Source organism: Mobula hypostoma, chromosome 9 (genome assembly GCF_963921235.1).
Source record: "Mobula hypostoma chromosome 9, sMobHyp1.1, whole genome shotgun sequence".
In the NCBI taxonomy this organism is placed as follows: domain Eukaryota; kingdom Metazoa; phylum Chordata; class Chondrichthyes; order Myliobatiformes; family Myliobatidae; genus Mobula; species Mobula hypostoma.
The window spans coordinates 150,643,793-150,661,144 of NC_086105.1; the positions used below are offsets into that span (position 1 = coordinate 150,643,793).

The 17,352-nt window shown below is 42.9% G+C and overlaps 1 protein-coding gene across 1 annotated transcript in view; it reads left to right on the forward strand.

The window, feature by feature from the left end:
* The first annotated feature begins 13,551 nt into the window (after positions 1–13,551).
* LOC134352293 (glucagon-like peptide 1 receptor) overlaps positions 13,552–17,352 on the forward strand; it is a 62,852-nt gene continuing 59,051 nt past the window's right edge. The window contains exon 1 of the mRNA XM_063059583.1: positions 13,552–13,659. Within this exon, the coding sequence (XP_062915653.1) occupies positions 13,552–13,659 (108 nt within the window). The remainder of the gene's footprint in view (positions 13,660–17,352) is intronic.

Here is a 17,352-nt window from a genome sequence, read left to right on the forward strand (position 1 = left end):
GTTTCTACCAAGGCATCCTTCAGAGAGTTAAATTTCATTTCTACATGATTGCTATCATCTTCAACAGATTCTATTTCTAGACTTTGAAATCTATTCCTTACTTCAATTGTAAATTTTTGTCTTAAGTTTTCTTCTTTAATTAATTGCAAGTGGTCAAGGGATTGTTCAGGCTTTTGCTTCTTTAGTTTTTTAGGTTTTACTTTTACATGACATACTACTGGGTTATGGTCACTATTACAGTCTGCACCTGGATATGTTTTGCATTGAGTCACTGAGTTTCTAAATCTTTGGTTTATAGTAATAAAGTCAATTTGATTTCTAGTGTTATCACCTGGACTTTTCCAGGTCCACAAGCGTCTTGGATGGTTTTTAAAGTGGGTATTCATAATGACCTGATTATTCACCTTGCACCATTCTACCCATTTCTCACCTCTTTCATTTCTTTCCCCTAGTCCAAATTTTCCTATGGTATTTCCATCAGCACCTTGTCCTACTTTAGCATTTAGATCTCCCATGACAATAACAATATCTTGAGATTTGCATCCATTCTTTGCTTGTTCAAGCTCTTCATAGAATTTATCTATATCTTCATTTGTTCCATCTGTTGTTGGTGCATATAGAAACAGAAACATAGAAAATAGGTGCAGGAGTAGGCCATTCGGCTCTTCGAGCCTGCACCGCCATTTATTATGATCATGGCTGATCATCCAACTCAGAACCCCGCCCCAGCCTTCCCTCCATACCCCCTGACCCCTGTAGCCACAAGGGCCATATCTAACTCCCTCTTAAACATAGCCAATGAACTGGCCTCAACAGTTTCCTGTGGCAGAGAATTCCACAGATTCACCACTCTCTGTGTGAAAAAGTTTTTCCTAATCTCGGTCCTAAAAGGCTTCCCCTCTATCCTCAAACTGTGACCCCTCGTTCTGGACTTCCCCAACATCGGGAACAATCTTCCTGCATCTAGCCTGTCCAATCCCTTTAGGATCTTATACGTTTCAATCAGATCCCCCCTCAATCTTCTAAATTCCAACGAGTACAAGCCCAGTTCATCCAGTCTTTCTTCATATGAAAGTCCTGCCATCCCAGGAATCAATCTGGTGAACCTTCTTTGTACTCCCTCTATGGCAAAGATGTCAATTATACCTGTATAATTGCTAAATCAAATGGTTGTCCTCTGAATCTAACAAGGAGCACTCTTTCTGATATTGCCCAATGTCCTAAAACACTTTTTGCCATGTTTTCATCCATAAAAATTTCTACTCCATTAGTATAGGATGTTCCACAAGAATAAACTAGTGTTTTATTTCTAATCTGACATGTTCCAGCACCTATTCAACGAATTTCGCTAATTCCCATGATGTTAATCTTTAGTCTTTCCATTTCATTTATCACATTGTCCAATCTTCCTGCTTGATATAGGGTTCTTACATTCCAAGTGGCAATAATTTTCTTTTGTGTTACTTGAATTTTATGAGCAGTAGCTTGATGACGTTTGAAGATCCCCTGCTGCCCAGAATCAACCCTACTGAGCGAAGCATCTTCAGAGTCGTCTTGAAGATCCTCTTGACGCTGTTGTTGTGTGATACATTTTGTGAATTTGTCCATGTTTGCCTACCGTTGGGTGAACTAAAGAAATCGCCATTTCTCTTCCCAAATGTTCATCTGCCTATACTATAGCTGTTGACGTTTGAGGTCCTAGCTCATCCGTCTTCTCCGTCATAAGTTCAGTTACTGAACCTGCTGGATCTGCCGTTGGCCTTCGCTCGTATCCTGAGCAGGAACCCTTGCAGATGCTACCGTTCCGAGTCAGAGCGGCCCTGGGAGCAATGAATGACTAAGGGTTAACTCCACTTTCCCCAAAGCTCTGAAAGGTCCCCAATTAGAGCCTCATCACCGGTTGCAGTTTAGAGTCATACCCAGTACACCATATGCAATTAAACAATTTAGCTTTATAATTCTTAATTTGACTAAAAGGTTAGTAAAGAAAACAAAAAGAAAAGGACCCATTTTAATGAAACAGTCTAATATGCACGTTGGAGCTCACGGTTTCCCATCCATTAGTCCTCCATCGATTTCCCCTGGGCAGCATCGACTCCCAGCCCCTCTCCAAGTCCACTTCGTCCTGCGGTCTACAACCTCGCGTCTTCTCTCTTCATCTCTCGCTGAACAAAAGACCTAGAACACCTCGCTCTCAGGCAGACAACAAGAAAAAACACTCCCTTCATCAGACAGCGCACATTCCAAAGCCCCCGTTATCTCTAGTCATAACCGAAACACTGCTGCTACAGAAAAACCATTGCATTCGCAGTGAAACTTTTCACAAGAAAGACATCAATAAGATTGAAAGAGTACAGAAAACATTTACAAAGATGTTCCTGGGTCTTGAGTACCTGCGTTATAGGAGAGGTTGAATACTAGATTAGGACTTCTTTCCCTGGAGTGTGGGAGATGTGTTTTTTAAAAAATGATGGGTACAGACAGGGTAAATGCAGTCTTTTTCCACTGACATTGGGTGAGACACACCCCAGGGGTCATGGGTTGAGGAGGCAAGATGAAATGTTTAAGAGGGAACTTCTTCACTCAGAGGGTGGTTTGAGTGTAGAGCTAGTTGCCAGCAGAAATGGTAGATACCGGTTCGATTGCAATACTTAAGGGAAGTTTGGATAAGTACATGGATGAAAGGGGTATGGAGGGTTATTGTACAGGTCAATGGGACTTGGCATGGAATAGACGGACTGAAAGGCCTGTTTCTGTACAGTAGTGCTCTATAACCTCTATTCCCGTGGCTTCATGCACAGATTGCTATTTGATCCCGGCTCTTTTCCTTGTTACAATTTTCCCTTATTATATTGAAATTCATACATTTCCCTGCACACCCTGTGAGTAGCAGGAAGCCTACATTTGCTGAACACATATTAAAACCCATTTACTTAAGCTTATTTTAGTTTAGTATAGGCTTCCATCTGATCTGTGTTGAAGGAATTTGCCATCTGAGCTGCAGTGTAACTTTTAGCTTCATGCATTTCCAGACATTTGAGAAGCATTTGCTTATCTGTACGTTATTCAGCAGAGAATGAAAATAGCCCTGGCTCTGGAACCCTGCCTTGTATATAGCAGATTAGATGCAGTTGTCATCCATACTGTAGTTGCAGTCTGTCAACAGATGTACAGTGAATTCCGGTTAATTGGGACGCACTGGGACCAGTATCAATTAAAAGGCCACTCCAATTAGTCGGTTTCATGGAAATAATTAAAAAGGTATAAAAGAGGCAAATTAATGTTTAAGTGAGTAACAAATTATGTATTTCAATAATCATTACCAGTGCTGCAGTCAAGTCAAATTTATTTATAAAGCACATTTAAAAACAACCCATGTTGACCAAAGTGCTGTAGAATAAGGGGTTAGAGGGTCTGTGATATAGGAGGGGGCCAGCCCACTTAGGGCTTTATAAACAAACAGGAGAATTTTAAAATCAATTCTAAACAGTACTGTAAAACTATGTATTAGTTCCTTGTAGCTATTGATGGAGGAATTCATCCAGTCTACTCTGGTGTTCTTTTGACTGTAAATGACCAAAATCAGTGCAGACACCTAGTGCAGATAATGGACTGCCTTCATTGCCTTCTTGCCCGGAGTAGTGTCAAAAATCACTACTTTATAATTTGGTATCTGTTGGCCCAAATGAATAGCATAATAGAGGGATATTTAAAAACTGTTCAATCTCCACGCTGTGTAGTGTCTAATGGCCACACAAGTGCACCCAACTGATGCTGGTTTGAAACTGTTCAGGATCAGTCCCTTGTCCCAATTAAGTGGCACAATGTCCCAGGTAAACAAAGAAATTGCAGGTATTTTCACAGTTTGTTCTTTAAGAGTTGCCCCAAATACGCGGTTGCCCTGATTAATCAATGGCCCATTTAACCGGATTCCACTGCTCCTTGAGTGGAGAGTACAACTTCAATTGAGTGGCAATTTAAAAAAATACTGCAAATGCTGGAAAGCTGAAGTCAAAGCAGAACATGCCGATAACACTCAGCAGGTCAGAGAGTATCTGCGAGTTAACATTTTATATCCACAAGAGATAACTGCAGATGCTGGAAATCCAGAGCGCAAAACCCAAAATGCTGCAGGAGCTCAGCAGATCAGGCAGCGTCCATGCAGAGGAATAAACAGTCAGTGTTTCAGGCCAACACCTTTCATCAGGACTGGAAAGGAAGGAGGAAGAAGCTAGAATAAAAAGTGGGGACAGTTTTCATAAGACTCAGTAGCAGAATTAGACTATTCAGCCCATCGAGTCTGCTCCGCCATTCCATCATATCCAATTTATTATCCCTCTCAATCCCATTCTCCTGCCTTTCCCCATAACCTTTGGTGCCCTGATTAATCAAGAACCTGTTAATCTCTGCTTTATACATACCAAATGACTCAGCCTCCACAGCCAGCTGTTGCAATGAACTACACAGGTTCACTATCCTCTGGCTAAAGAAATTCCTCCTGCTCCCTATTCTAAAGGGACATCTGCATGTGAAAAATTAGTTGTAAATAAAACAGAGAGAAAGAGGGACAGTTTGATAGATCAGAGAGAAGGTCAAGGTCTAACTAAGACTTGCAGAATTTTGAAATACTTCAAAAGTGGTACACGTGAAGAGTTCCTCCAGTGACGGAGATACTGGCCTCTTCTCTTCACCTGCCTATCACTTCTCCTTGGTGCCCTTCTTCTTTCCCTTTCTCCAGTGGTCCATTCTGCTCTTCTATCAGATCAGTGTCCACCCTAGGAATAAATTAAGAGTGAGATTAAATCTCGACCTGTAGATAAATGAGAACAAATATTAATGTGGTTTCATTTAAGACTGCAGCATAGAATTCTACACTTTAAGCATTGTGTGAAATAAATAAATCATCTCCCCCCAACCCCAAAATTGTCTGTGAGGAATTAGTATATTCTGCCCTTAACTGCATGGGTTTCTGCAGGTGCTCTGGTTTCTTTCCATGTTCCAAAGATGTATGGATTAGTAGGTAAATTGGTCATATGGGTGTAAAAGGGCAACACAGGCTCATTGGGCCAGAAGGGCCTTTCGGTGGAGTATCTCTAAATAAAATCATAAAATAACATTGAGGCCATCCTGGATTAAAATGATGCAGTACTGCAGTGACACAGCAGAGGGTGCTGCTGCCTCATGAATCCAGTGAACCAATTTCTGTCCCACTGTTGCCTCTGTTGGCAAGGAGTTCACATGTTCTGCTGATCATATAGATTCTCGTGCATGCTCCAGTTTCCCCTCATCCCATAGAGGCGATGATTGGTAAGTTGTTTGGCTGCTGCTGTAGTTAGGTGATAGGAGAATCATGGGGGAAGGTGATGGAAGTGCGAGAGAGAATGGGTTAGACCTTTAGAGGGAAATAGTGGGGCAATGGGATGGTCCTGAAATTTGGCAGAGATTTAATAGTCTAGAAGGCCTTCCATACTGTGAATAAAAGATACTTAGGTCATATCGTCATGACTTTGAAATGTATTTTTTTTTTAAATTGTGTCACTCTTGTGGAAAAATATAGCAGCTGATTGTGTGCAGCAAGATCCCACAGATCAATGATTTGGGTTTAAAGAGAGCAGATAGTACTTCGGTTTATCCCTCCCCCAAAATGAGAGCACCACCTCTGTTCCCTCAGTACTGAACCAATTTGTTAGGGCATTCCAGTCCCTGGAATGGGTTTGAACCCACGCCATTATGACTGGGATGAAGGTTCTACCATTGATCCATGGCTCATCCAAACAACTTAGTCACAAAATGATAATAAAGGCTCAGTGTAAGAAGTTTAGCAAGTCTCTTTCCCATTCCCTCACCTCTGGTTTATTGAGTCATAGAGCACTACAGCGCAGAAACCGGCCTTTCAGCCCATCCATGTCAAACTAATCCTGCCTAGTCCCACAGGCCTGCATCCTCCTTCCATCCATGTCAAACTAATTCTGCCTCGTCCCACAGGCCTGCATTCTCCTCCTATCCATGTGAAACTAATTCTGCCTTGTCCCATGGGCCTGCATTTTCCCTCCATCCATGCCAAACTAATTCTGCCTCATCCCACAGGCCTGTATCCTCCTTCTATCCATGTGAAACTAATTCTGCCTCGTCCCACGGGCCTGCAATCTCCCTCCATCCATGCCAAACTAATTCTGCCTTGTCCCACGGGCCTGCATCCTCCTTCTATCCAGGTACTTAGCCAAACTTGTTGTAAGTGTAGCAATCGAACCCGCATCCACCACTTCCACTGGCAGCTCGTTCCACACTCTCACCACTGTCTGAGTGAAGTAGGTTCCCCTCATATTCCCCTTAAATATTTCACCTTTCACCCTTAACCCATGACCTCTGTTCTAGACTCACCCAACCTCAGTGGAAAAAGTCTGCTTGTATTTCATGTACTTCAACATCATGGATAGCAGTAATGCTTCACTCCCAGAATAGCTCAATACCTTTTATGCCGGCTTTGAAAAGGAGAATAAAACCACAGCTGAGGATCCCAGCAGCACCTGGTGACCCTGTGATCTCTGTCACTGAGGCCAACATCAGGCTGTCTTTCAGGAGGGTGAACTCTTGCAAGAGGGCAGGTCCTGATGGAGTACCTGGAAAGGCTCTGATAACTTGACGCTTTCAGTCTCTCATTGCTACAGTTGGAAGTTCCCACGTGCTTCAAAAGGTCAACAATTATACCAGTGCCCTAGAAGAAGCAGTGTGAGCTGTCGTAATGCCTATCGTCCAGTAGCACATCTACTGTGAAGTGCTTTGTGAGGTTGGTCAAGGCTAGAATCACCTCCGGCCTCAGTAAGGACTTGGACCCACTTCAGTTTTTCTATAGCCACAATAGGTCTACAGCAGACGTGATCTAATTGGCTGTCCACATGGACTTGGGTCACCTAGATAGTACAAACACCTATGTCTGGATGCTGTTCATTAATTACAGCTCAGCGTTTAACACCACCATTCCTAAAGTCCTGATGAAAAAATTACAGCACTTGAGCTTTTGTACCTCCCTCTGCATCTGGATCCTCATCTTCCCAAATGGAAGACCCATGACCTGTGCAGATTGGAAACAACATCTCCGCCTCGCTGACAATCAACACTGGTGCACCTCAGGGATGTGTGCTTAGCCCACTGTTTTACTTTCTCTACACCCATAACTGTATGGCTAGGCATAGCTCAAATGCCATCTATAAATTTGCTGATGATACACCGTTGTTGGCAGAATCTCAGATGGTGACAAAAGGGCATACAGGAGTGAGATGTACCAGCAATCAGCATCAGTAAGACCAAAGAGCTGATTGTGGACTTCAAGAAGGATAAGACCAGGGAACACAAATGAATCCTTGTAGAGAGATCAGAAGTGGAGAGAGAGAGCAATTTCAAGTTCCTGGGTGTTAACATCTCTGAGCACCTAACCTGGTCCCAACATATCAATACAACTGTAAAGAAGACATGACCGTGGCTATATTTCATGAGTTTAAAGAGATTTGGTATGTCACCAAAACCACTCACAAATTTCTGCAGATCTACCATAGGAAGCACTTTAACTGGCTGATTCACCATCTGGCATGGAGGGGTGGGGACGCTACTGCAAAGGATTGAAGTAATCTGCAGAGAGTTGTAAAATTGGTCAGTTCCATCATGGACACCAGCCTCTATAAAAAACATTTTGAAGGAGCGATGCCTCAAAAAGGTGGCATCCGTCAGGAAGGAGTTACAGAAGCCTTCAGTGATTCAAAAACAGCTTCCTCCTCTCTGCCGCCCGATTCCTAAATGGACATTGAACCCGTGAACACTACCTCACTACTTTTTTATTTGTTTTTGCACTATTTATTTAACTATTATACATATCACTATAATTGAGTTTTTTTCTATATAGTGTATTAAATTATACTGTTAACAAATTTCACAACTTATGCCAGTGATATTAAATCTGATTCTATACTCCTGATAATCTTGTATACAGTATCTCTGTCAAATCTCCCTTCATTTCCTATGTTCCAGGGAATAAGGTCCAAGCCTATTGAACCTTTCCCCATAACTCGGGTCCTCAAGTCCTGGTGACATCCTTGTAAATTTTCTTTGAACTTTCAATCTTATTTCTTTATTCCTATAGGCGGTGGCAAAGTTAAGCGATCCAGTAGAGATTTGATCAAGCCTGTATGTTCTGGTCTATCAGCAGAAAGTGGTTTTAACATCGGTCTCTGGGGGGCTACTTCTGGCCATCAGCTAACTTAACCTGAAAATGAGATTGATAAGATTTTAACTTTCCCTCTCTTCATACAGCTTACACTGATGGAACAGCAGTGTAATAGGATCAGGAGCCACAGGAGCAGAATTAGGCCATTCAGCCCATCAAATCCGCTCAGCCATTCATCATGGCTAATTTATTATCTCTCTCAATCTCATTAACCTGCCTACTCCCAGTAACCTTTGATGTCTTAACTAATCAGAACTATCGAACTCTGCTTTAAGTATACCCAATGATGGCCTCCACAGCCATCTGTAGCAATGAATTCCACAGATTCATCGCCTTCCTCATTTCTGTTCTAGTAGGATGTCCTTCTATTGCTAGGCTGTGCTCCCATGTTCCCAAACTCACCCACTACAGAAGACATGTGCTCCATGTCCATTCTAATTTACAATGATGTGATTTATTGGTTAACAAAGAGGCAATAACTAACAGAATACACTTTCAATAAAGAAGATATTTCACTCATAAAAGATGGAACAATGTGAAATGTGACCACAGGGAGGCTCACACAGTTGTGTCAGTTCACGGTCAGTCACCGACAGGGCCACTCTGTTGTGTCAGCTAGGTCACATTAAGTTGTACATGGTGTTAAGTCAAAGGCCATAGAACAACCATGAAAAACTCAGTCCACTGTCTCCTTTCAAGATTCAACATTGTTTAATGTCATTTCCAGTATTTGAGTGCAAAGGAGAATGATCCAATCCAGCACAAACAACAATAAGATCAAGAACACAATAATGAAAAAACAAATATAAATACATAAAGACAGCTTACATTGATCGTATGTCCATAAAGTGACTCTGAGCAGAGGAGTGTCTGTACATAAGGTGTCTGCCGGGAAATGACAAAGTAGTGGTGGTTTGGTATGGTGGGGTGGGTTAGTGGGTGGAGGTGTTGATCAGCCTCACCGGTTAGGAAAGTAACTGTTTTTGAGTCTGGTGGTCCTGGTGTGGATGCTACATACCAGACTCCTGGTGGGAGTGGGACGAACAATCCATGAGCAGGGTGGGTGGGATCTTTCATGTTGTTACCAGCCCTTTTCTGGCACCTTTCTGTATACATGTCCTTGACGGCGGGTAGGCTGGTGCAGTCGGTGCGTTGGGCAGTTTTGACTACCCATTGTAGAGCCTTCCTGTCCACCACAGTGCAGTTTCCGTACCACGCTGTAGAGTGATGTGAGTATTATCAAGCATCGCCCAGCTCTCTGCAGCCTCCTCAGAAAGGAGAGGTGTAGGTGAGCTTTCCTGATTGTGTAAGGTGTGTTCTGGAACCACGAGAGGCTGTGGTAAGCTGCCTGTTGTTATGGTTGATTTCAGTGGCAGGAATACACTTCTCCTCCTGGTCAAGTAATACTAATCACCAGTCTGTTTGTCCCTTAGGTGACATGGTGACTTTCGTCTTGTTGCTGCTTCTACTTGTGGGATGTGATTGGACAGGAGCTGCTGTCTGACGGGGTTATCGAACTTCACACTGCTGCTGGATCTGGGTCATCTTTCTGCTGTGGATATCATTACTGTTGTTATGCAGATTAAAAGTGTTTGATGAAATGAATGTGTTTCATTTTAGGGCAGTCTGGAAACTACTTGAAGGTTATCGCACAATCCTCAGCCTAGGCTCCTTTTTCTGAAAATTTGTTGTGGAATTTTGTGTAATCTCAAATTGAAGAGTGTTAATATTAATATTCATGGCCACTGCACAGTTTGAGACCTGTAAATGTGCTTGGCTGAGCTTGATGGCATTGCTTGGCTGTGCAGGCAAATACCTTGGTACGGTTTGTTGGCACTGTGAAAAGTCAAATATTTTTATAATCCTCTGTCATTAGCATGATCTTGACACCAGATCTTGTGATCTTATCAGTGTCTGAGTTTTAACAGCAGTCTTAAGTTTGTCATCAATATCTTTATTAAAAGGAGTAATTTTAAATGTAAAAGTCTAAGTGTGTGCCTCAGCCCCTTCCTCATTCTTGTGTTTGGCTTAAAGCCCCAGCATTGAGCACATCTACATGGAGCATCTATCACCAGGGACCCCCACCATCCGGGTCATGCTCTTTTCTCGCTGCTACCATCAGGAAGAAGGTACAGGAGCCTCAGGTCCCACAGCACCAGGTTCAGGAACAGTTATTAACCCCCAGCCATCAGACTCTTGAACTTCACTCACCCCAGTACTGAGCTGTGCCCACAATCTATTGACTCACTCTCAAGGACCCTTCATCTTATATTTATTGTTTTTTTTTCTTTCTTTTTGTATTTACAGTTCGTTGCCTTTCGCACACACTGGTTGTTTGTCCGTCCTGTTGGGTGCAGTCTTTCACTGACTTTGTTTCTCGTATTTACTGTGAATGCTCTCAGGATTGTGATATGTATGTACTTTGATAATAAACTTACTCTGATCTTTGAAGTCAGAGGCGAATGGCCAGACTGGTTCAAGCTGACAGGAAGGCGACAGTAACTCATAACCACATGTTACAACAGTGGTGTGTAGAAGACCACGAAGTGGGGGGGGGGGGGTGTAGATAATAATCTGGCCATCGACTGTTTCTGGGAACTAGCTTCTTTAGCAGGTATTCATGGAAAATCTTTAAAATGATTTTAAAAGATTCCAGTCTTTGCCAATTTAAAAACAGTGCTAGTTTACAACAGATGCGTTGATTTAGTAAGATGTGGGCACAGCCAAGCTAATCCATTGTAGTTATAGGAAGATGTAAAATCAAAGCAAGGTTCATATTGCACATTAACGACCAGGGAAATCATTGTGCAAAGTCATTGGAAGGTGAGCAGACTGCTAGCGGGAAAGGAAAACAGACATGGGAGGGGAATACACATGCATAGTTCACTGAAAGTAACGTTACAGGTAGACAGCATGATGAAAAGGGAGTTTAGAGGTTCATTGTCACTGCTGAGGGCCATGAGATTGCAGTGCTACTCCCCAGTGCAAAACAGACTGGGCATTCAATCACCAAAATAACAATGAGTAAAGTTAAAATAATGTCTGAGTTATTTAGAATGTCACCCAAGTTACAACTGAATTAAAAACAAACATCTCTAAAATTAAAAGAAACAGCTGCCCCATTCAAATATTATGTATGCCCATGTTATAAAATACTATTACCAAATGTAAAACAGCATCAAGAATTAAAGCTGAAATTTAATAAAAACAAAGAGCTCTGAAATCAAAGGAAGGTAGCTGCCCCCTTTTAAAATCTAAATATTGCACTTGGAAATTGTTCATGGTACCTACAGTCTATGCGTGGATGTTGATGGTGAGGGAAGTGTTGTTCAGTTGCAGGACAGTCCTGGGGATAAAGCTGTTTTTCAGTCTGGATGTCCCTACAGAGAGGTTTCTGTATCCTACCATATGGTACCAGATTGAACAGGTGATTACTGGGGTGGGAAGAGTCCATCACAATGTTGCGAGCCTGCCATGCATAGTGTGAATCGTAGATGGTTTCCATATCTGGTACTTGTGTCCCAGTGATGTTCTGTGTAGTTGTGATCACTCACTGAAGTGCTTTCTGGTCAATCTTGTTGCAGTTGGTGTACTGTACTGTCATGCAGTAGGTGATCATGCTCTCAATGGCACATTAGTAAATATTTACCAGCAGTTTTTGGAGCAGCTTTGCTCCCTTTCGATTTCTAAGATAGTGTAGACGTTGCTGAGGCTTCCCTACTATCAAGGATGTGTTGTTGGTCCAAGAGAGCTCTGCTTGATGTTCAGTCCCAAGAACTTAACACTGGAAACCCTTTCCACTGCTTCACTGTTTATGAACAATGGGGCTTGTTCATACCACCTTGATTTCCTGAAGTCAATAATCATTTATTTGATCTTTTGATGCTGTGTGAAAGGTTATGGCTATTGCACCATTCAGACAGTTTCTGCACCTCCATGCTGCTTCATTGTTATCTGTAATTAATCCAATCACTGGTGTCATTTACCTTCTTGATGATGGAGTTGGTGAGCTAGGCAGGGGCACAGACGTGGGTAAAAGGGGTATAAAGGAGGGACTCAGTAAACATCTCTGCAGTGTACCAGTGTTCAGGGTCAGGGAGGTTGGTGTGTGCTTGCATAGTCTGACTGTCTTTGTGCAATTGGTGAGGAAGTTCAGAATCCAGTTGCAAATTGATGTATTGAGTCCCAGATTGTGTAGCTGGATGGTCAACTTGTTATGGTGTTGAAGGCAGAACTGTAGTCAATAAGAAGCATTCTGGCATAGGTGTCCTTATGCTCTAGGTGTTCCAGTACGATGTGGAGAGTGATGGAGATGCTGTCCTCAGCTGATCTGTTTGCCTGATAGGCAAGCTGGCCCTGGTCCAGAGTAACAGGGATAGCATTCCTAATGTGAGACATAACCAGTCTCTCCAGACACTTGGTAGTCAAGGGGGGTGAGTGCAACCATTCTGTAGTCACTGGGGCTTTGGGATTGTTATGACAGTTGACGCTTTGAGTTGATCAGCGCTGTCCCTGAGGACTCGCCTAGGTACACCATCTGGTCCATCTGCTTTGTGCGTAGAGCGTGTCTCACCCCATGTGTTCTCAGTATCTGCACTCTGTCCTGCTCTGGCATCAAGGCTTTCATCACTGGTTCATTGTCCCTGTCAAACTGAGCAAAGAAGTTAGTGTGCCATGGCTCTTTGCAGGGCAGGAGATGTTTCCTTTAGAGTCAGTGATGGATGATGCGTAGGGATTGGTGATGTTATTGAAGTGTGTCTCTATCTGTACTTGCCAGTTATGATGCCTCTTTAAGATTTGACCTGTCTTTGTTGTATGCTGCAGTGTCACTGGATCTGGAGCAGTGGGTTCCAAACTTCATTGGTTATCCCAGGCTTCTGATTCTGGAATAAGTGGATGTTTTTATTGGTGGTGACATTGTCTACACAGTATATGATATAGTGCATCACGGTGCTGGTGAATTCCTCTAAAATCAGGGGTTCTCAACCTGGGGTTCACGACCCCTGGGTTAATGGTAAAGTTCATTGGCGTAAAACAGGTTGGGAACCCCTGCTCTAAGTCAGTCCCAAATCATGCATTGTTTGGCATGCAAACAGATTCAAGTCTGTGCACTCAAAGCCATGATATAGCTCCCTCAGGCCAATAATGTCATTGCCTTCCTTATCACTGGTCTGTAGGCTGGGGTGGTCAGAAGTTCCAGGTGAGGGCATAGAAGATTCCTGTATGCACCCATAACATTGGTGTAAACTTGGTCCAGTCTGTTGTTGCCCTGTGGGGTATTTCACATTCCAGCAAAATTTAGAAAATACTGTCTTAAAGTTGGCTTGATTGAAATGACCGGCTATGATGAAGGCACCATTAGGGTGGGCAGACAAGCCTTCATCGGTCAGGACACTGAGTACAGGAGCTGGGTCATTATGTTGCAGTTGGACAAGGCGTCGGTGAGGCTGCACTTGGAGTTTTATGTACGGTTTTGGTCACTGTGATAGGAAGAATGTGGTTAAACTAGAAAGAATGCAGAGAAGATTTGCAAGGATGTTGCCAGAACTAGAGGACCTGAGTTAGGGGGGAGAGGTTCACCAGGTTGGGTCTTTATTCCTTGGCATGTAGGAGAATGATTGGTAAACTTACAGAAGTGTCTAAAGTTATGAGAGGTCTTTTCCGGAGGCTAGGGTGCCATGGTAGTGTAGTGGTTACCATGATGATATTACTGCTAGGAATGTCAGAGTTCGGAGCTCCATTCTGGCACCATCTGTAAGGAGCTTGTACATCCTTCTCATAAGACCATAAGGTCCAAGAGCAGAATTAGGCCATGAGTGCATGGGTTTCTTCCAGTACTCCAGTTTCCTCCCACAATCCAAAGACGTACCAGTTGGTAGGTTAATTAAACCAATTTCCCCTGGGATCAATAAAGTATGACTATGACTAAATTGTCCACTGATTAAGCTGGAGTTAAATTGGTAGATTGGTGGGCTGGAAGGGCCTATTCTGTGTTGTATCTCTAAATAAAAATAAAATTAGGCATAGGTTTGGGATGAGAGAGGAAAGGTTTAAAAGGGATTTCTTACAGACAAGCTGCTAGATGAAGTATTTGAAGTGGATACAATCATTTTTAAGAAGTTCTTGGATAAGTACATGGAGGGGCAGGGCTCAGAGGGATATGGGCTGAACTCAGGAAATTGGGACTAGCTGGATGTGCACGTGGTCTGCATCAACTGGTTGGGCCGAAGGGGTCTGTGTCCGGCTGTGTTACTCTGTGACTTTAGTCTCCAGAAATATGAAGGGATCTCAGGAGAGGGAGTAGACAAAGCAAAGTCTGAAAGTTTGTCAATATTAAAACCAGAACATAGTGCAAGACATGGAAAATATTAAAGATACTGAAGATAAAATAAGAATGAATATTCCTAAGCAACAATGCATTTTGGGGGGTTTGGATTTACGGGTTGTGTACACTCTCAGATACACTGTACACACAGTGACCACTTTATTAGGCCTGCATGCTGCTGTAGCCCTTCCACTTCAAGGTTCACTCTGCTGTGCATTCGGAGATACTCTTCTGCACGCCACTGTTGTAACGGGTGGTTATTTGAGTTACTGTCGCCTTCCTGTCAGCTTGAACCAGTCTGGCCATTCTCCTCTGACCTCTCTCATTAACAAAGCTTTTTCACCCACAGGACTGCTTCTCACTGGATGATTTTTGGTTTTTTGCACCATTCTCTGTAAGCTCTAGAGACTGTTGTGTGTGAAAGTCCCAGGAGATCAGCAGTTTCTGAGATACTCAAACCACCGAGTCTGGCACCAACAATCATTCCATGGTCAAAGTCACTTAGATCACATTTCCTCCCCATTCTGGGGTTTGGTCTGAACCTCGTAACCAAGTCTGCATTGAGTTGCTGCCACGTGATTTGGATATCAGAATCAGGTTCACAGGCTTATGTCATGAAATGTGTAGACTTTGTGCCATCAGTACAATGCAATACATGATAAATGTTGAGGAAAAACATGAATCACTGTAAGTATATATATATATGTTACTGAATGGTTAAGTTAAAATAAGTGTAACAAGAGAAATTTTAAAAAGTAGTGTTGCCTCCCCGCCATACCAGACAGTGATGCAGCCAGTCAGAATGCCTCCACGATACAATTGCATTAATGTATAGGTGTACCTAATAAAGTGGCCTTTGAGTGCCTCAGGTATACAGAGTTATGCAACACTGGGGTTGCATTAGCTTGTGTTGGGCCAATATCCCTCTAATCCTTTCCTAGCCATTTAGCTGTCTAAACGTCTTTTAACCATTATAAATGTACCTGCCTTGACCACTTCCTCTGGCAACTCGTTCAATCTACCCACCACCTACTGTGTGGAAAACCTCAATCCCTTTAAATCTTTCACCTCTCATCTTAAACCCATGCCCTCTAATGTTAGAATCCACGATCCTGGGGGAAAAGATTAATTATTTCTCTTTATCTGTATCACTCATGATTTTATGAAGTTCTTCACTTAGGCCGGAAACAGTGTCAGCCTATCCATTCTCTCCTTATAACTTAAGTGCTCCAGTCCCATCATATCCTTCTGAATCTTTTCTGCACCTTCTCTCACTGAATCACATCCTGTATTGTTGTGGCCACAATACTCTCTAACGTAACATGCTGTTCCAGTTCCAGTACCCAAGACTCCTAACCGCGTGCCGTTTGCTTTCTTCAGCACCTTGTCTGTGTCACCTTTCTGGGAACTAGAGATCTGTACTTCTGGACCTTTCCTAGACTACAACACCCCCACCCAAGGGCCCCACCATTCACAATGTCTGCTGCCCTTTTTCAGTGGAAAACTTGTCTTCAGTCGGAAGTGCTTCAGAAATCAGAAATCTAAACTGTGCAGAACAAAGGACGTTTCAGTTGTCTGCCAGCTCGAGAGAAAAGGAAATGGCTAAACTCGAGATATAAGGAAACGTGGTGAGCTGACATTCCTTGGGACTGAAACATGAGGTGCAGAAAGTGTTGTTTTGCTGATGACAGCGGTCCTGGCGTACGTATGTAGAACTGAACTCCAGCAATCTGCCTTTGAGTGGGCGATGCTGTTCGTGCAGGTGAGAGAATTGATGAAGCCAGCATATTTACTGTCAGGAAACAAATGTTTTAATAATTGGGAATGGTCAAAGAAATTTCCTATCGAAGTACATATATGTCACCATATACAACCTGGAAATTGTTTTCTTGCAGGCATTCACAACAAAGAAATGCAATAGAATCAATGAAAAATGCCACACCCTGATGAACAACTAATGTGCAAAGGACAAACTGTGCAAATACATGAAAAGAAAAGAAAGAAAGAAAGAGAAGAGGGGAAGGGAGGAAGGAAGATGAGTCCATAAGTTGTGGAGACACAAACTATGCTATGACCGAGAGATAACTCATTTTACTGCTCGCTGTGAAGTGTCATTCAAAGTCTCCCTACTTTATCACTTAAAGCCTTACACACACCTGGGGATCCCAATACTACTTTTCTGTAATCACGTTCACTCCAGTTTTAGCTTCTCCCTCAGACTAACAGTCACCCGCTTCAGCTGCTTGGATCCAAAATTCTGGAATTGTCTAAAATTAAAATCTATCCACAAAGCTTCCATTGTCAGTTAAAATTAAAATGTTGTAAGCTTATCCTACCTACCTCTCTACTAACTCTGCCTCCTTCAAGTAACCAAGGTTATAGTAATTTTCCTCAAATCTCCTTGTGTGTGGCCCGATGTCGAATTTTACTAGAGTTCTTGTAAAGCACATTGGAATGTTCATTCCCAATATAGATTTATTTTCATTGACATTAGCCAGTCTGAAGGCTCCCGGCTGTCTGCTTGTAAAGAAAGAGCAGGTAGTATTTCTGGTCCGGGGGGGGGGGGGTTGGGGAGGAGCGTTGCCACTGAATACAGCAGGTTTTAGACATCACACACAAAATACTGGTGGAACGCAGCAGGCCAGGCAGCATCTATAGGAAGAAGTCCCCCTTTCTTTCTCCCTAGGCCTTCAGTCCCATGATCCTCTCCCTTCTCCAACTGAATACAGCAGGCTTTAGACATGGTCTGTATAGGGGGTCCAGCTGGGATGTCAATTGCTGCTAGAGTTCTGATGTGCCATTAGATGGC